This window comes from Cuculus canorus, chromosome 8, assembly GCF_017976375.1.
Source record: "Cuculus canorus isolate bCucCan1 chromosome 8, bCucCan1.pri, whole genome shotgun sequence".
In the NCBI taxonomy this organism is placed as follows: domain Eukaryota; kingdom Metazoa; phylum Chordata; class Aves; order Cuculiformes; family Cuculidae; genus Cuculus; species Cuculus canorus.
In genome coordinates, this window is record NC_071408.1 from 28,856,847 (window position 1) to 28,876,846 (window position 20,000).

The 20,000-nt window shown below is 45.5% G+C and overlaps 3 protein-coding genes across 4 annotated transcripts; 2 read left to right on the plus strand and 1 right to left on the minus strand.

Annotated features, from left to right (window-relative positions):
* Nucleotides 1-292: 292 nt before the first annotated feature.
* LOC128852904 (endogenous retrovirus group FC1 Env polyprotein-like) lies at nucleotides 293-8,425 on the plus strand. The gene is made up of 2 exons (XM_054073186.1): nucleotides 293-1,115; nucleotides 6,324-8,425. Exon 2 carries the CDS (start codon nucleotides 6,461-6,463, stop codon nucleotides 7,709-7,711), a length of 1,251 nt encoding a protein of 416 aa, XP_053929161.1. The 5' UTR covers nucleotides 293-1,115; nucleotides 6,324-6,460; the 3' UTR covers nucleotides 7,712-8,425.
* A 1,144-nt stretch (nucleotides 8,426-9,569) lies between these two features.
* EBNA1BP2 (EBNA1 binding protein 2) lies at nucleotides 9,570-14,871 on the plus strand. The gene is made up of 9 exons (XM_054073659.1): nucleotides 9,570-9,713; nucleotides 9,787-9,870; nucleotides 10,340-10,497; nucleotides 11,970-12,093; nucleotides 12,974-13,063; nucleotides 13,290-13,365; nucleotides 13,636-13,726; nucleotides 14,040-14,211; nucleotides 14,584-14,871. Exons 1-9 carry the CDS (start codon nucleotides 9,645-9,647, stop codon nucleotides 14,632-14,634), a joined length of 915 nt encoding a protein of 304 aa, XP_053929634.1. The 5' UTR covers nucleotides 9,570-9,644; the 3' UTR covers nucleotides 14,635-14,871.
* A 141-nt stretch (nucleotides 14,872-15,012) lies between these two features.
* On the minus strand, nucleotides 15,013-19,714 carry CFAP144 (cilia and flagella associated protein 144). 2 transcript variants are annotated; one of them, XM_054073660.1, is made up of 4 exons: nucleotides 19,556-19,714; nucleotides 18,043-18,102; nucleotides 16,448-16,551; nucleotides 15,013-15,385 (listed from the first exon to the last, which is right to left on the minus strand). In XM_054073660.1, exons 1-4 carry the CDS (start codon nucleotides 19,677-19,679, stop codon nucleotides 15,320-15,322), a joined length of 354 nt encoding a protein of 117 aa, XP_053929635.1. In that variant the 5' UTR covers nucleotides 19,680-19,714; the 3' UTR covers nucleotides 15,013-15,319. The 2 variants fall into 2 exon arrangements, with proteins under 2 accessions (XP_053929635.1, XP_053929636.1); XM_054073661.1 differs by lacking the exon at nucleotides 18,043-18,102.
* Between the last annotated feature and the right edge of the window lie 286 nt (nucleotides 19,715-20,000).

The following is a 20,000-nucleotide window of genomic DNA, read 5'->3' on the forward strand; positions in this document are numbered from 1 at the left end:
GGAAGTGGGTGCGCTCACGTGACCGGAAACGACGGCGAGTGTTTGTGTCGGGGAAAGCAAGAAGCACGTGGCGGAGCCATAAATGCCCCGAAATGGACCGAGACTCGTTCTGGAATTCTAGAGAGCGGGCTGGACAACGATCTCCATCGCTCGCGTGCGGCCAGACATGAGCTGGGACAGAAGAGATTTCCCACTTAGAATCATAGAATGGTTTGGGCTGGAAGGGACCTTAAAGATCAGCCAGTTCCACCCCCTGCCATGGGCAGGGACACCTCCCACCAGACAAGTGATATAGGGATTTAACATGGAGGGACCACTTAGAGATATAATAGTTGCATTAGTTTTGTTTAAGTATTGCATGATTACCTGGACACTATATACTCAGCGTGTGTGCCAAATGTATCCTGTTATTCTACACACTGAAGGCCAAATGTATCCTGTTATTCTATACACTGAAGGCCAAATGTATCCTGTCATTTTATACACTGAAGGCCAAATGTAGAAATTGTGTGTATTTGGCCTTGTCCTTTGTTCTGTGCTAATTTCCTGTTATCCCTGAACCATGCATACTCAGCAAACGGACTGTGGTCAGTTAATACCATAAAAGGGAAATACATAGGATTGTGAGCTAAGGAGCTGACTGCGCAGATGCAAAAGCTAGAGGTTCAAGGAAAGGACAAGTGAGGAAGACTATGCTCGACCACCAGAAGACCCCTGAAGACCACCAAGGGATAGGACTGCGGCTGCGCAAGGACATTTAAATATGTAAATTGATTTCCTGGAAAAATCATGAATATGTGGATGAGTTCTGGGAAAAGTAATGAATATGTATACTTGAGCTAGATAAAAGCAGGCAGTATTTGTGATACGGTGCACATGTTCGGAGGAGTGATCCCCCATGTGCCCGGCGCTGCAATAAAGAATACCTGCTGCTAGATCGTGTCTGTCTTTGACTCAATCTGGCACCCCAGATGGGACCATCTCTGCTCGGCTGCAAGACCCGCTGAGAACAGGACTCCCTTGGGTACCCCCGAGATTTTCTCGGAGGGACTCCTCGCCTCACCCGGATCATTGCAGGAGCAGACAAGGACTCCATCCGCTCTAAAACTGCACAGGTATTCTTTAATGTTTGTTTTGGGACCGGTCATTTGGGTAGCTTTCCATAAGACATAGAATTAATCTATGTGGGATAGCATTTGTTATACGATCGTATTTGTTTTCGGGTTGTTCAAATAATATTTGTTCTTAGTTTTGTTTTGTTTTGCTTTGGCTCAGAAAAAAGGTTTGGATAACGAATTCAGAGACAAGATTAATGGTTTTGGAAACTTATTGGTATTGGGTCCTTATCATAGGAGTGATTTTAGTGATTGTGGGTGGTTTGTGTTGTTGTAAGAAGTGTCCTGTTTGGTGTATAGTGTAAAAGTATAAGAATGGGAGGACGGCAGAGTGGAGGAATTGTGAAGAAGAGCCCGTTAGGATGTGTTTTGGCGCATTGGAAAGACGTTGGAGGAGTTCCGGGAGGGAATGTGAATAGGAAAACGCTGATTAAGTATTGTAATCAATGGTGGCCATTATATAAATTAGAGGATGGCGAAAAATGGCCATTTAATGGGACCCTGCGGTATAATACCCTGTTGCAATTAATGTTGTTTTTACGGCGAGAAGGAAAATGGGATGAAGTAATGTATGCAGATATGTTCTTTACCCTAAGAAATCATCCAGAATGGCAAAAAGAATGCGGGATAAATTTAGCCCCCCAAGACCCTTTAGTGTTAGCTATAGAAAAAGAGCAGAAGAAAAACGGAGGCAAGTTAAAGAGATGTTGCTCGGCTTGTAGCATAGGACAAAGGTGCATAAAACTTAAGGAAGTAGAAGAGAGACTGGAGGACTATGTTTCCCCGCCCCGACCTCCTACCCCTCTTGGACCTCCTACCCCTCCCAGACCTAGACCCCCTACCCCATCAGGAGAGTCAGTTGAGGATGAAAATTCAGAGAACTCAGGCGAAGGAGTAAACAATGATACTCCTGGTAGTGCGAGCTTTTCCCCTATCACAGCTCGTACTCGGAGCAAAGTGGGTCCAATAATTCAAGCCCCATTACGGCAGGCAGTGGGGACAGCAGGACCTACCAGAATTAAAATCCCCTTTTCAATGAGTGATCTGGATACTTGGCGGGAGACCGTAAAAGGATATCGGGATGACCCCGAAGGGGTGGCAAAGAGATTTGAACTCGTTATTAAGAATCAAGACCCTGACTGGAAAGATATAGATTTAATGTTAGATGCACTAACGGAGACTGAAAAACAATTAATAATCAAGAGTGCCCGCACTCAAGTCCAGATCCAGATTACGGCTGGGACCCTCCCAGGTACGGTTGAAGTCCACGTACCTAGGGACGATCCTAATTGGGATCCAAATAATGATCAAGAATATCGATTGTTGAAAAGATACCAAGAGTGGATCAGAATAGGCATTGAGACTGCCGTACCAAAGGCGGTTAATTGGTCAAACCTGTATGAAATCAAGCAAAATTTAGCAGAAACCCCCACTGAGTTTCTCGACAGACTGAGGACAGCAATGAGAAAATATACTACTTTAGATCCGGTGTCCGATACGGGGAAGCAGCAGTTAGTGTCCTTGTTTTTGGGACAATCCTCAGAAGACATCAGGCGAAAACTTCAGAAACTGAAAGAACCTGATATTAGGGACTTAGAAAAATTACTGGAGGAAGCATGGAGAATTTACAGGAATAGGGAAGAACAGAGTAAACAGAGAATGGGACAAATGATTGCGGAGGCAACAGTAGCAGCCTTAGAAAGACCAAGAGGCAGGGGACAGGGGAATAGACAAAGGGAACCACGTCAAACGTTACGACCAAACCAGTGTGCTTATTGTAAAGAAATAGGACATTGGAAAGGGGAGTGTCCCAAATTAACCAAAAGACCTCCTGTATTAGCCCAAATAAGTTCAGATCAATGAAGAGGACCGGGGGAATCTACCCTAGCAGATCCACTGGTTAAAATTGAGCTAGGGGAAGAAAAGAAAGAAGTAGATTTTCTCATTGACACCGGAGCCTCATACTCAGTACTAAACCAAAGGCTAATGCCAAAAGATAAGGATTTCATAACAGTAATTGGGGCCACTGGGCAACCAGAAAAGGCTTATTTTTTGAAACCACTTAACTATCGATTGGGAAAACAAATCGGAATACATAGGTTTTTGTATTTACCGAATTCCCCGAAGCCATTATTAGGACGAGATTTATTAGAACAATTAGAGGCAAAGATTGTTTTTCAAAAGGGAAAGGTCAAATTTCAGGTACAAGAACGACAATTAGTAGAAGTTCTAAGTTTGGCATTGTTACAGACTCAGCATCACTTAGAAATACCCACAGAAGTCTTAGATTCAGTATATCCAGGAGTATGGGCTAGTGAAATACCAGGAAGGGCTAAGAATGCTAGCCCCGTAACAATTAGGTTAAAATCAGAAGCAAGGCCGGTAAGAATTAAACAATACCCTTTGAAGTTAGAAGACAGGAAGGGAATCAAAGAAATAATTGATCGGTTTCTACAATATAATTTGTTGACGGAATGCGAATCAGAATATAATACGCCTATATTACCAGTTAAAAAGGCAGATGGGAAAAGTTACAGATTAGTACAAGATTTGAGAGCGATTAACAAAATAGTTGAGGACATTCATCCTGTAGTGGCCAATCCATATACGTTACTCACCAAGTTAAAAGACACGTTACATTGGTTTACCGTGTTGGATCTTAAAGACGCCTTCTTCTGCCTACCGCTGGCTTCGGAAAGTCAGAAGCTATTTGCTTTTGAATGGGAAAATCCCGAATCAGGGAGAAAGACACAATTGACCTGGACTGTATTACCCCAAGGGTTTAAAAACAGTCCTACAATTTTTGGAAATCAATTAGCTAAAGATCTAGAAACATGGATCCCTCCGGATGACAAAGGGGTTCTATTGCAATATGTGGATGATCTCCTAATAGCCACAGAAACTAGAAAAGAATGTGTTCTATGGACTATAGGACTCCTTAATTTCCTGGGACTAAATGGATATAGAGTTTCTCAACAGAAGGCTCAGATAATTCAGCAACGAGTAACATACCTGGGACTGGAAATCTCGGAAGGACAACGGGAACTCGGAACTGAGCGAAAAGAGGCAATTTGTCGCACCCCGGAACCCCAAACTGCAAAGGAACTACGAACATTCTTAGGAATGACAGGTTGGTGCCGCCTTTGGATATATAACTATGGTGTAATGGTGAAACCTTTGTATGAACTATTGAAAAGGAACCAATCTAAGATAGACTGGACCACTGAAGCAAGAAATGCTTTTAAACAGCTCAAGCAGGAACTGATGAGGGCTCCGGCCCTTGGTTTACCTGATGTTTCTAAACCGTTTTGGTTATTCTCTCATGAAAGACAGGGAATGGCTCTTGGAGTATTGGCTCAGAAGCTCGGTCCTTATAAGCGAGCGGTGGCTTACTTCTCCAAACAGCTGGACGAGGTGAGCAAAGGATGGCCGGGATGTCTGCGTGCGGTAGCTGCAGTCGTAATTAACATCCAAGAGGCCCGAAAGTTCACCTTGGGGCAAAAGATGACGGTGATGGTCTCTCATACTGTTTCAGCAGTCTTAGAACAGAAAGGAAGCCATTGGCTCTCGCCCCAAAGGTTCTTGAAATATCAGGCTATATTGGTAGAACAGGATGACATTGAAATAACTGTCATTAACATTGTGAATCCAGCCTCTTTTCTCAGTGGAGCTCGGGAAGAGCCAATATCTCATGACTGCATAGAAACCATCGAAGCTACCTACTCAAGCCGCCCAGACCTCCAGGAGACTCCCCTAGAGGATGCTGAGGACTCATGGTACACTGATGGGAGCAGCTTTATAAAGCAAGGACAACGTAGAGCAGGGTATGCAATAACCACGACCCAACGAATAGTTGAAGCTAACCCTCTTCCTATAGGAACCTCAGCACAGAAGGCAGAGATAATTGCCCTTACTAGGGCTTTGGAACTCGCAAAAGGGAAAAAGATAAACATTTGGACTGACTCAAAATATGCATTTGGAGTAGTTCATGCACATGGAGCAATTTGGAAAGAAAGAGGACTATTGACGACTCAAAAGAAACAAATTAAGCATGCGGAGGAGATATTAAGATTACTGGAAGCAATTAAACTACCAGAGAAAGTGGCCATTATGCATTGCCGAGGACACCAGAAGGGGAATACAGATCCAGAGGTGGGAAATCGATTAGCTGATAATGAGGCTAAGCGAGTGGCAGAGGAAGCCCAGGTTTGTGCTTTGATACCGGGCGGTAAACCAATGAATCTTGAGCAACCACCTAAATATTCAAAAGAGGATCTAAAATTGATTGAAGACTTAAAAGGTAAGCAAGGAGCAGAAGGGTGGGTTCAGCTGGAAGATGGCCGGATTGTAATACCATTCAATATGACGTGGCCATTGGTAAGGGCAGAACATACCAAGACACATTGGGGAGCAGATGCATTATACAAAGAATTGACCAAAAGAATAATAGGACGCAATTTATATACTACAGTAAAGCAGGTGACACAACAATGTGAAATCTGCCAACGGAATAACCCAGATACAACTAGCCGGTTAAAACTAGGAACAATTGGCAAAGGGAATTATCCCGGGCAACAGTGGCAGATTGATTTCTCTGAACTCCCAAGAAAAGGGGGGTACAGATATCTTTTGGTTTTGACAGACACCTTTTCAGGGTGGCCGGAAGCATACCCTTGTAGGACTAATAAGGCAAGAGAAGTAACCAGGATATTGCTAAGTGAAATTATTCCCCGCTTCGGGATCCCAGCAACAATATCCTCAGATAGAGGACCACATTTTTGTGCTAAGATAGTTCAACAGGTAGGGAAAGCATTAGAGATAGATTGGCAGTTGCACACTCCTTATAGGCCTCAGGCAAGTGGCCAAGTAGAGAAGATGAATCACATGATTAAGCAACAGATAGCAAAAATTAGCCAGGAGGCGAATTTGACCTGGCCACAGGCCTTACCATTAGCATTGCTCAGGATACGAGTTAAACCTCGAACGAAGGAAAATTTAAGTCCTTTTGAAATATTATATGGAAGACCATATCAGTTTCAGTTTAAGGGTGAGGAATTAACTCAGATAGGAGAAGGATATTTGTACGAGTACATGAAATCATTACAAAGACAGTTAACAAAAATTCATAAGAATGTCTTAGGAACTCGAGCAAGAGGATTAGATCAGCCGCTTCATGCCTTTGAACCCGGTGATTATATATATGTAAAGAATTTTTCAGGACACCCTTTAGAAGAGAAGTGGAAAGGACCATACCAAGTGCTGTTGACAACGTTCACCGCGGTGAAGATTAAAGAGCAACCAGCTTGGATCCATTACTCAAAGATAAAGAAAGCTCCAACAAAACCATGGACTACTACCCTTGCTGGACCTACCAGATTGCGATTCTCCAGATTATATTAATTTCTGGGGGAACTGAAGCCCGGTGGGATTTAAATATACACCTTTCTTTGACAGAAGGTATCTCACGAGTTTTAAATAAGACAAACTGCTGGATATGTACACACATGCCAGAATATAGTGGGAAAAGAATCTCATTAATAGGTATTCCTATACCAGGCAATGAGTCATGGAAAACATTCTGGGAAAACACTTCTTGGCCTAACTGTACTTACAGAACTCAACCTTTAGAAATTCATAGCCCCTCAGTAAGAGAACCTTATTGTAAATGTGTGCAAAGGTGCAATCCAGCCAAAGGAATGGATAAAGTTGGAGGGTGTGGGAATACCATTTATGTAGGAAATCACACCGGATGCCATGAGACCAACTACATTGGAGCCTCCATCTCTATTAATACTACACTTTGGCCAGTCCCAGAAGGAAAGGGATGGTATTGGTTATGTAATGATACAGCATGGAAGGTATTACCTGAAAATTGGGCGGGGACGTGTACTTTGGGAGCAGTGGTTCCAAATATAACCATCCATGATTATCTGTCAAAAGGTTGGCTCCAGACTCATATTCGGAGAATTGAGCGAGGAATAGAAAATCCCTTAGTAAAACGGCAAACAGCGTTTCACTCCTTTGCTAGGTGGTTTCTCCCATGGTTGGGGGTGAGTGAGCTTGAAAAAGCGATAGTAAATATTTCAGCTGTAGTAGAAGAGATTGAAAATAGAACCGTAGATGCAATACAAGCACAACAGCTTGAAATAAACAGTCTAGCACAAGTAGTGCAGCAGAATAGGATGGCATTAGATTTGCTATTAGCATCACGAGGAGGAGTATGCACAATTATAAATACGAGTTGTTGTATGTATATAGATCAGAGTGGCCGAATTGCTACAGATATAAGTGAAATATGGGAACAAACAAAAATACTACATGAGGTAACTAAAGATGATACCACCTGGGGATTCCAAGAAGTGTGGAAAAAACTCACCTCATGGTTGCCTAATTTACAGTGGCTAAAGCAGGCCTTCATTGCTATAATAGTTATTGTAATCTTAGTAATATTAGTTTGTATATCAGTTAAGTGTGTCCTATCCTGCGGCCAACGGACTACCGAGAGTTATGAGGCCTGGAAGAAAAATAAACTAAAACATCAGGTAGAAACAGGAAGGTATTTTAGCAGAACCTTGGATAATAAGGGGGTTGTGTAATTGCAAAAGAATTTGCAATGTGCATAGAAAAGGGGGGACTTGATATAGGGATTTAACATGGAGGGACCACTTAGAGATATAATAGTTGCATTAGTTTTGTTTAAGTATTGCATGATTACCTGGACACTATATACTCAGCGTGTGTGCCAAATGTATCCTGTTATTCTACACACTGAAGGCCAAATGTATCCTGTTATTCTATACACTGAAGGCCAAATGTATCCTGTCATTTTATACACTGAAGGCCAAATGTAGAAATTGTGTGTATTTGGCCTTGTCCTTTGTTCTGTGCTAATTTCCTGTTATCCCTGAACCATGCATACTCAGCAAACGGACTGTGGTCAGTTAATACCATAAAAGGGAAATACATAGGATTGTGAGCTAAGGAGCTGACTGCGCAGATGCAAAAGCTAGAGGTTCAAGGAAAGGACAAGTGAGGAAGACTATGCTCGACCACCAGAAGACCCCTGAAGACCACCAAGGGATAGGACTGCGGCTGCGCAAGGACATTTAAATATGTAAATTGATTTCCTGGAAAAATCATGAATATGTGGATGAGTTCTGGGAAAAGTAATGAATATGTATACTTGAGCTAGATAAAAGCAGGCAGTATTTGTGATACGGTGCACATGTTCGGAGGAGTGATCCCCCATGTGCCCGGCGCTGCAATAAAGAATACCTGCTGCTAGATCGTGTCTGTCTTTGACTCACAAGGCTGCTCAAGGCTCCATCCAACCTGGCCTTGAACACCTCCAGGGATGGGGCAGCCACAGTTTCCTTGGGCAGCCTGGGCCAGTACCTCACCACTCTCATAATGAAGACGTTTTTCCTTATGTCTAGTCTAAATCTGCCCCTTTCCATTTTATACCCATTGCCCCTAGTCCTATCACAGAATCATAGAATCACCAGGTTGGAAAAGACCTCTTGGATCATTGAGTCCAACCTTTCCTATCTGCCACTAAACCATACCCCTGAGCAACTCCTCTACCTGTTTTTCAAACACTTCCGGGGATGGTGACTCCATTACCTCCCCGGGCAGCTTGTTCCAGTACCTGATGACCCTGTGAAAACTTCTTTCTGACATCCAGCCTGAAGCCCTGCCACAGCTTGAGGCTATTCCCCTTGTCCTGTCCCCTGACACCTGTGAGGAGAGGCCAGCTCCCTCCTCTCTACAACCTCCTTTCAGGTAGCTGTAGAGAGCAATGAGGTCTCCCCTCAGCCTCCTCAAGGCTAAATAACAGTTCCCTCAGCTGCTCCTCGTAAGACTTGATCTCCAGCCCCTTCACTAGCTACTAGGCTTTGCGGACAGTCCCTCCCCAGCTTTCTTGTAGCCCCTTTCAAGTATCGAAAAGTCGCTATAAGATCTCCCAGAAATCTTACGCCCTTTCTATTACTTTCCAGGGACTCATTTAATGTCATTATGAACTTCACAGCAGCCAAATCTCCTGCCGATTTTGGAGCTTTGGCTCCAGCTCTGCCTGACCTTGCATTGGAGATGGGGAGAGGCTACAGAGGTCACACCAGAAGATACAACTATTCAGCACAGACCAGACTGAACACACGATGTTATGAGCTCCAAAGAACGACCAGTGTCTGCAAAAACACTGCTTGAAAGAGAACATGCGATCAGAGAAAGAAAACAAGGGATCAGAGGGACCTTCTGTCTAACTTTCAAAAAAACACAACGACTTAGATGAAACTTCAGCTTAAATAAAACACGTTCCCGCCCGCGGTCCCGGCGGCGCTGCGACTCCGCGGCCAAAGGGGGTGTGGCCACGTGACCGGAACTAGCAGCAAGGAGGGGGCGCTCACGTGACCCGATAGGGGTGGGGAGTGGGAAGCGCTCACGTGAGCGGAGGAGGCAGTGGTGCGCACGTGACCGGAAGCGCTGGCGCGGTGAAGGGGTGGTCACGTGATAGGAAGTGGCGGCAGCATGGCGGGGTGCGGGACGATGTCGGACTCAGATTCGGACTCGGAGGGCTCCTCTCTCTCGGACTCGGAGGTGAGGCCGCGGCGGTGCTGGTGGCGCAGCTCCGCTCCGCCGGCGCGGTCTGAGCCTCCTCTGCTCCCCGCAGCTGCAGGAGGCGTTGCGGAGCGGCGCGCTGAAACCGGGGCTCAACGTGGTGCTCGAGGAACGGCCCAAGCGGCGCAACGATGTGGTGAGCGGGGCCGTCCCGGGCGGGGCGGGAGACCCGGGACGTGGGCTTACTATCCGGTCCCGGCACTGTCCCCAAGCCAAGTTCTGACCTCAGTCCTGTCCCCGCGCCTCGTCCCGAGCTCTGACCGCAAGCCCTGACTCTGGTCTTGTCCCCGACCCAAGTTCTGACGCCAAGGCCCAGCCGCGATCCCAGCCCTGTCCCGAGCGCTGTCCCAGCGCCCCGTCCTGAGCTCTATCCCCAAGCCCCAGCTCTGTCCCTGTCCTTAGCTCTATCCCCAAGCTCCAGCTCTGTCCCCTTGTCCCATCCCGAGCTCTGTCCCTAAGCCCTGACTCTGGGACTGGAGTCACAGCTCTGGCTGCTGCCGTTGTGGCTGTGTAGGGCCCCGTGTTCGGGTGCTCACCTGGCGGCCTGTGGTGTGAGCCGGGGCCAGTTCTGTGCGTCGGTGTGCAGAGCTGTGGTTCATTAACAGGATGGCCTAAAGCAGTGCCTGTCCGAGTTCAGGCAGCCCCTGGCATGGGTGGAAAGGCTGGATGTGACTTTGGGCCAGGTCCTGGATCCCGTTTCACAGAATGCTTCCAACAAAGACGCTGTGGACCCCGAGAATGATTTCCAGAGAGAGATGAGCTTGTGAGTATCAACACCTGAGATTTCTTGTAGGGTCCGGGCATACTGCAACGTGCTTCGAGTCATGTTGAGGGTTTTAAAGCAGGAAAGGGATAGAGCCAGACTCGCTGGAAGTGAGCCTAGGGGTAACACGCCAGTCATAGAATCATAGAATTGGTTGCTTGGAAAAGACCTTTGAGATCATGAAGTCCAACTGTACCTGTTCTCTACTAAATCATATCCCTGAGCACCTCATCTTTTAAACATCTCTAGGGATGGGTACTCAACCACCTCCCTGAGCAGCCGTTCCAGTGCCTGAGAACCCTTTCGGTGAAAGGATTTTTCCCGATAATCAATCTGAACGTCCCTGGCACAACTTGAGGCCATTCCTTCTTGTCCTATTACTTCTTACTTTGGAGAAGAGACCAGCACCCACCTCGCTACAATCTCCTCTCAGGGAGTTGTAGACAGTGATGAGGTCTCCCCTCAGCCTTCTTCTCTTCAGGCAGTGCTGTGGGCAAAATCAATAGTGCTGCTGAAGGGCCTCTACACCCATGCACACAGCACGGGCAACAAACAGGAGGAACTGGAAGCCGTTGTGCAGCGGGAAAGCTATGATTTAGTTGCCGTCACAGAAAGATGGTGGGATGACTTTCGCAGCTGGAGTGCAGCAGTGAGTGGCTGTAAGCTCTTCAGAAGAGACAGGCAGGGCTGGAGGGGCTGCGAGTTGGCTCTGTATGTTAGGGAGAGTTTTGATTGTACAGAGCTCAATGATTGTGATGATAAGGTCGAGTACTTCTGGGTAAGGATGACGGGGAAGATCAACAAGTCTGCTGGGAGTCTGTTACAGACCACCTGGCCAGGATGGAGAGGTTGACAAACTGTCCTGTAGAAACACCTGTCGGTTGGACTGCATGATCTTGAAGATCTTTTCCAGCCTTAGTGATTCTATGATTCATGTCGGCATGCTGTAAACTGCTGCACTGCATGTCACCAGTGTCGTGCCACTCTTTGCCCATATATTTTACATTTGATAGTTCTGAATGTGTTCCAAAATAACTACAAATTAATGCTACTATATTAACTTGTCTTGTAATAAATAATTTCCCTCCTTGTAGCAGAATTCTATCCTTTGCTTATTTCAAAAGTTCCTTGGTTGCAGCATTATGGGTTTAATACAGGATATGGATTTTCCTTTGTGGATTTGTTTTGGTGGTGTTACAGTTCTCTTGATTTGTTTTGCCTTTTATAATCCAATGTATAAAACTGTAACAGGAAACAAGATAAATGTATATATGTTAGATGTAAGCATTGATATCCTACTGGCATCTAAATTGCCTTTAGAAGCACTGAATGTTGTCGGGCACAGGTTGTTGATAGAATTCTAGAGGGATGCTTGTTAGATCATGAGATCGGCTAGTTTAGGGGGTTGGTTTCTGTCAGCACTGGGATGCCCCGTCCCCAGTGATGGAGCTGGTGCTGTGCTGTCTCTCTAGTTACCGGCAGGCACAGGCAGCCGTCCTGGAAGCCCTCCCCAGGCTGCGTAAGCTCCAAATTCCTACTCGTCGCCCAGATGATTACTTTGCAGAGATGGCCAAATCAGACCAACAGATGCAGAAGGTATGTGAAGGAATGATGGCTTTCTTTGCTCTGTTATGTGTTTGGTTTAGCCTGTGTTAGGGATTAACTTGAAGGTGTGATGTGTGAATATTTACCTTCATCTCTTCGACAAATGCCTGTGACAGTGTTTGTGTTTGGGACAGAAAATTTCTTCTTGTTTAGGTATTTCAATGCAATGTGGGTTTTCCATAACAGGTTGAAACATGAAGTAGAAAACCATTATTTATATTCTATCCTAAACGTATTTAATATTAAAAACAGAAAATTCTTTTCCAGTAAAGTTGGCTGCGGTTAAGCTGTTTGTCCTAAGACTTGCAGTCAACTGTGCCATGAACATGATCCTTTTTACCTTTTTAAGAATCACCCTTTGTTTATAGTCAGTGTGTTTTGGTTCTCTGTGATTTTATACTGCGTTATTGAGTTAATCTGTTATGGGCATTGTGTCAGATTTGTGTAGGAAACAAGAATTTCACCAACTTGGTTCTTGATTATGGTCTGTTTGAGATGGAACATAGTAACGACATGAAAGAAGCTATTAAGTCTTCCACGTACACCTGAGTAGGTTAACAATATGTGACAAGACACCCTTGTTTACCGGTTCCACTAGAGCCTGTTATACGGCTTTGTCTTGTCTCTGTGTGAATTGTGTCTTTTATACCAGATTTTGGCTACAGATCAGTTCAAGAGTTTCTGTAATAACTGTTGCAGCCTTGAGCTGAAAGAATGTTATGCCTTAAAGCATTATCTGATGGAGAAACATTCTTTTTTACACTTATGGATAGTTCACATTATTAATGATTTCAGGACTGCACAGTAATCATAAAATTATCATTTTCTTTTATGTTACTAATAAATTTTCTTCTTTCTATCCCCTAATAAGATTCGGCAGAAGCTTAAGAGCAAACAGGAAGCAATGGAGAGGTCTGAGAAAGCGAAACAGCTCCGTGCAATGAGAAAATATGGCAAGAAGGTGAGAAGGAGCTACAAAAGGAACCTATCTGTGACACTAATCTAGAGCCTGAATGAGGAGCTTGAAAAGTGAGACCATAGGAGGCTGGCTAAAATATGTGGAATCTGTCTAGTATTCTGTCTAAGCTGCTTTGAAGGACAGAGCAAAAGATGATATACCTTGAAAAGAAAAAAGAACAGGTGGGACACTACAAGGAGCAACACTAACATTCTGCTTCTCATCTCAGGTGCAAACTGAGATTCTGCAGAGGAGACAAAAGGAGAAGAAAAATATGTTGAATGCAGTCAAGAGATACCAGAAAGGTAAAGCTCACTTGTCTAAGAGAGCAAACATGTTATAGGAATAGAGATATGGGAGCAGCGTAAGGCAGCATGATATGTAGTGTCAATCTGCAGTGCTGGGCTTGAGAAAGCTGGAAAAGCTTCTGCTGTGCAGAATCCTACACCAGTGGCAGTGAGAATCCTCCCAGGTGGCTGCTCTTCAGTGAGGGTGACCTGTTGCCGTTACTTGCTTGCTTAGACTGAAAATCAGTATTTTCTGTGGTGCTAGCTGTTATGTCTTTGCTCTTGCAGGTCTCTCTGACAAGCTGGACTTTCTAGAAGAAGAGCAGACGTCGTCTAAAGGGAATAAAAAAGGCAGTGCAAGTCAACGGACAAAGAAGGGGTGAGACCAGAAATGAAATATATTTAAAGAGACTCTGATTTTTTCAGTCGTTTAAAGGATCTTTTTGTGGAATAAGAGACCTGTTCTGATTAATGTTTATTAGTATAAGTCCAAGGTGGTTTTCTGTCCCTAGAGAAGAAAAAAGCTGTGGCCAGAATGGAACGGAAGCTGAAACGTGCTAATTTCTGCCTCCTTAATAAGGGGGGAAAGGTTTATGGTGGCTGATGGGAGTCCATCAGCAGATACGTGTGCCTTCTTGAGAGCTTCCTGAGGAAAGGAATATAGGGAATGATGGTGTTTGTTTGCTTTTCAGGCCAAATGCCAAAAGACGATACAAGAACCAGAAGTTTGGCTTCGGTGGGAAGAAGAAGGGCTCAAAGTGGAACACAAAGGAGAGTTTTAATGATGTATCCAGCTTCCGGTCAAAAGTGGCTCACAACAAAGGCCCAGGAAAAGCAGGCAAAGGCGGGAAAAAAGCCCTCAATGTAAGTAAAATGTTGCATGCGGATGATCCTGGTTGCTAGAAAGCCAGCCGCAATCTGGGAGGGAGAGCTGAGTGCATGATAGGTGCCTCCAGCATATGGAAGTGATAATCCCTGTCTTTGGGAGCTGAGCGTAATTCAGTTGCAGACAGTTATGGAGAGAAGTTCAGTATCTCAGCAGGGAAATGGGTAGTGGAGTTAACAAATAGCGTTTGTTGGTGTTTGTGTCCCAAAACCTTACTCTCCAGAGATGCTGACAAATATCTTCTCCTTGGTATCATTCCCCAAGCTGTAGAGCTAGAACAAAGATTGAGCGTGTGAAAATAAAGATCTGGATCTGTCTTTTCTTTTCTTTTTTCTTTTTTTTTTTTGTAGAAGAGACCTGGAAAGAGAGCAAGGCAGAAAATGAAGAGCCGAGCACGCTAAGAGGACTGTGCTCCCTCCCTAGTGGGGGTTACTCTGTTTCTTTGTGTGACGAGATGTGTTTCTGCTGTTGTCAAGCAGCTAATGGTGAAGCAAGACGGATACTTCCAAGTGGCAAGAAAAACAGTCAGTGGAAACTACTGCCTTATCACTTAATTTCTTCCTGCGGTCTGTTTTGTGGAAGGACTGTTTTTTACTTAAACCTTTGGGGTGTGAACGTATTAAATAGTTTGCACAGAACTCTGTCTAATTTGTGTTTAGTTGCATTATGAAGGGTGGCTGAAGCCTGCCCTTTGCTCCCTTCATGCTGACAGCTTTTTCCAGAGCTACTGTTGACGTGCACTCAGTGAACTTGAGCTCTGGGTCATGGTGCTAATGTCAGAATAAGCCTGTCAAGATGTTAGTGTTCTTTAGAGTATTTGTATAGATGTGTTTGTAAACAGCAGTGAGACAAGTGCAGCAATCTTGTAAGTAGGTTTATTTTCGTTAACTATGGTCAGGCTGCAAATCTGGGCAGACTGAGGTTCTATTTTCCCTTTTCTTGCAGTTTTCTCTTGAAAGAACTCTACCTGACTCGCCTAATAACTAGCAGGGCCTAATATCAGATATCATTAACTGCTTTTAAGTTGTGTGGCTTTGTCACTCTACTACCGCGGGTTCTAAGACTGTTCCTCTCCGTGCAAGTCATTTAGTTAGTGTTCTCAGTTTTCCGGCGTGGGAAATGGAGTCTGCGATCAGTACGATCCACTTGAATCTGGGGAAGAAAAATGATGAATAACACACGTGATTACTAGAATTAGTACTAGTTGTCCCTTCTGAGAAGGGCGATGCAGGTGTTAGTGCTGCTGAGAAATGCCCAAATGACAAACAAGTACGGTACTGTTTATTGGAGAATATACTGCTCGCTACTTCGTTACAGTAGAACGTGGTGGAAAAAGGAAAACTTAATGTAAGAAACAACATCATGAGTCCTGACTCTGTAATTAACTCGCTTCCCTACACGCAAATTTAGTTGCTTCTTCTGCCAGCCTAATCCTGCCAGCAGTATCTAACAGTGTAAAGCCCTGCTTGGAGCTCCGTCTCCAGCCTGGTAACTTGTTTAAATGAAGTGTAATATGTGAAAAGTTGCAGAAGAGGAATATCCTATTTCTTTATTTATCTTCATTTTCTTTGTAACAGGCCAAAATTAATCAAGTTCATTTGCCTTTCTTAAAACACTAATCTACAAAGTCAGTCATCATCACAGCTCTTCGTTTGTCAGATATGATTGATGTCTTGCCTTGTTAATAAGATTTCTTTTCCTCCTGCTTATTCACGCTTTCCCAAATGGATTCTCACTGGTGTATACTGCCGCGAGTATCCTTAGCTGATTATTAATTTTATGGTTCTGCTTGCAATTTGTTTGAAAGATACTGCACAGCAGCACATTTCTTTCCACAGTACTTAGGTGTGTCACTTCGCATTGCTCACTACGCTGCTCCTCAAGGCTGAATGCTTTAATAAACAGCCGTGACTACATATGTGGCATTAGGCAATATATGCTTGGGCTTGACTGTCACTGTGGATGTTTTGCGTGCAGTTTTCCTCAGGGAAAACTGTGTTCTCCCTATTGTGTTCACAAACCTACACCAGCATGAAGAGCCCTCTTAAGTGTAAATTTGTAAAGCTTGTTGTCCATGAACAGCTCTGCTCGTTCCTTGTCAGTCCTGTTTTCCATGTCACAAATTATTTCCCGCCTGAATATCTTTCAATGTGATGGGCTGAACCTCTCTGAATCCCACAGTGCTGAGCCCTTGAGCTCGGCGCTCCTACTCACCAAAGGTGTTGTGTTCCAGCCGATTTCTTGGCTTTCAGTTTGTGGCTCTGGATATTTCTTTGTTGGCTCCAGTGCTGCATGGTGGATAATGTTCAGAAACGTGGCTGTTGGTTTAAGAGACACAAATACAAATGAAAGAAAGTATGTTTAAAAACAAGTCACGTGAATGTATGCGAGAATGAGGCATCCTGATGCTGTCCAGGCAACAGCAAGAAAGCCAGGGCTGGAGAAAACTTCTGTGCTTCTGCAAATGATCATAGAATGGTTTGGATTGGAAGGGACCTTTACAGGTCATCTAATCCAACCTCCTTGCAGGAGCAGGGACAGCTTTATCTCCATCAGGTGGCCCAGAGCCCCATCCAACCTGACCTTGAATGTTTCCAGGGATGAGGCTTCCACTGCCTCCTCATGTCACGTCTCCCAGTGTTTCACCACCCTCATTGCAAAAAATTTCTTCCTTATATTCAGTCTAAATTTACCTTCTTTTAGTTTAAAACCATTACCCCTTATCCTTGAGCAACAGACCTTGCTAAAAGATTTGTCTCCATCATATTTAGAGGCCCCCTTTATGTACTGAGAAGCTGCAATGACATCACTCTGGAGCCTCCCCTCCTCCAGGCAACAAGCCCAACTCTCAGCCTTTCCTTACAGGAGAGGTGCCCTTCCTGGACCTGCTTCAACTGGTCCATGTCCTTCCTGCAATGAGGGCTCCAGAGCAGGACACAGGATTCCAGGTGGTGTCCTGCCACAGTAGAGTGGCAGAATGCCCTCCCTCACCCTGCTGGCCCTGCCTCTTGATGCAGCCCAGAATGCAGTTGACTTTCTGGTCTGCGAGTGCACATTGTTGGCTCGGGTCCAGCTCCTTGTGATCTTGTAAGAGGGCGATGTTTCTACTCTAATTTATCTTGATGAGGTTTCAAGATCTGCCTGCCTACACCATCCCCTTGTCATCCCTGTCTTCTGTATTACAGCATCTTTTCTTATACTACATCGGATATCAACCAGCGCTCCATGTTAGCCGTTACCTTTCTCAATTGCCCGAGATCTGCTGCCTTTCCTTGTTTTGGTTTTGGTTTTACCCTCTAGCTCTTGACTAGAGCAGGCCAACCTTAACCTTAACCAGCCAGTAAGGGTTTAGGATAAAACTGACATGTTAGAAACAAGGGAGCAGTTGCTATAAGGGTTCGTCTTGTTTGTGCTCTAAAACAAGACTCAGCAGCCATTTCAACACTTACAGATGGAACCTGCAGTGACAGGCACCATAGATGCATAAAAAAATGTTCCTAGCTTTGTTTTCTGTTTTCCCTGAAAGAGATTTAGATTCTCAAGTGGAATCGTATAGTCTGGTAACTAAAAAATAAAAGCGAGATTGCATGAATGCAAGGTTGTACTGATAAAATGAAAAGTAGTGGGAAAAGGCCCTAAAGTGGAAAAAAACCTGCCTTGCGCTAAACTTTTTTATGATTTTTGTTAAACTTTATTATTGTCACAGGGTTTTTTCCATGTGTCATCTTTTTGACTAATTGGGATTTTTTTAATCCTATTTAATGTATTTTTTGAATGTAATTATCACAAGCTGTTCGGAGATTTCTTACCATCTGCTGGCTCTTCTATATGATCATGCCAAGACATGGGCTTCTTGGTGATGACGTGAACTGGAAAGAAATGATGCAGGTGGATTACTTTAATGTGAATTTAGCATCACAGCCACAAATAGGATATCTAACATTGCAAATGTTCTTTTTGATTATTCCCCAGTCTGGGCTCAGCTACTTCACCAAAGCCATAAAGGAACAACAGCATGTGAACAGAGCACAGTGAGCACTGACTAATTGCAACTTCCTATGAAGGGAAGGGATTCTGGTCTCTTCTCACAAGTAGCAATAGGACAAGAGGGAATGGCCTCAAAATGCACCAGGGGAGGTTGGGATAAACCGACGGATGTGATCTATCTAGACTTCTGTAAAACTTGACACAGTCCCCACAACACCCTCTCTCTCAATTGGAGAGATATGGATTCGATGGGTGGACAGTATGGTGGATAAGAAACTGACTGGATGGTTGTATTCAAAGAGTAGTAGTCAATGCCTCAAAGTCCAGCTGGAGATCCATGACGAGTGGTGTCCCTCAGGCGTCTGTACTGGGACTGGTGCTGTTTAATATCTTCATCAACGACATTGACAGCGAGATTGAGTGCACCCTCAGCAAGTTTGCAGATGACACCAAGCTGAGTGGTGTTCTTGCCACACAGGAAGGACGGGATGTCATCCAGAGGGACCTTGACATGCTGGAGAAGTGGAGCTGTGAGAAACTCATGAGGTTCAACAAGGCCAAGGGCAAGGTCCTGCACCTGGGTTGGGGCAATCCTCAATTTCAGTACAGGATGGGGGATGATGTGATTGACAGCAGCCCTGCAGAGGACTTGAGGTGCTGGCTGATAAGAAGCTCAACATGAGCTGGCATTATGAGCTCGCAGCCCAGAAGGCCAACCATATTTTGGGCTGCATCAAAAGCAGTGTGGCCAGCAGGGTGAGGGAGGGGATTCTGCCCCTCTATTCATCTCTTGTGAGACCCCAACTGGAGTCCTGTGTCCAGTTCTGGAATCCTCAACGTAAGAAAGATATGGAGCTGTTGGAACAGGTCCAGAGGAGGCTACAAGGATGATCAGAGGGCTGGAGCACCTTCCCTGTGAGGACAGGCTGAGAGAGTTGGGGTTGTTCAGCTTGGAGAAGAGAAGGCTCTGAGGAGATCTTATAGTGACCTTCCAGAACCTGAAGGGGCTACAGGAAAGCTGGAGAGGGGCTATTCATAAAGGTTTGTGGTGGTAGGACCAGGGCAATGGGTACAAACTGCAGAGGGGCAGATTTAGGCTTGATATAAGGAAGAATTTCTTCCCCATGAGAGTGGTGATGCCCTGGCCCAGGCTGCCCAGGGAAGCTGTGGCTGCCCCATCCCTGGAGGTTTTCAAGGCCAGGTTGGATGAGGCTTTGAGCAACCGGTCTGGTGGGAGGTGTCCCTGCCCATGGCAGGGGGTGTGTGGAACTGGATGATCTTTAAGGTCCCTTCCAACCCAAGCTATTCTATGATTTTCGGTGTGCCCCGGCTCACCGCGGCGCCAGGGGTTGAGTCCGAATTGCGTGTGCAGCCTTTGGCCCCGCAGCTCCTTCTGGACTCGCTCGCTCAGCAGCCGCGCCTCACACACCGCATCCCGCTCGGCGCAACGCCCCGCCATGGCCCCGTCGCGCACCCGGCAACGCGTCACGTGGGCTGCGCCCCGGCTGCCGATTGGCCAGGACGGGGAGCCCTGACCCCGCCCCCGGCCGCGCCCCTCCCGGCCTTCCATTGGCTGTCGAGTTAAAGGCCCCCGCGGTGATTGGCGGCCGCTGCACGCGGCGTGTTTGAATGGGCTGTGGGGGACAGTGGCACCGGCAGCAGCAGCAAGAGGGGCAGCAGCGAGGGTACCGACAGCAGCGGCATCGGCAGCAGCAGCGGGGACGGGGGCAGTGGGGGCGGGGGCAGTGGGGGCGGGGGCAGCAGCCGGGGCAGCGGGATC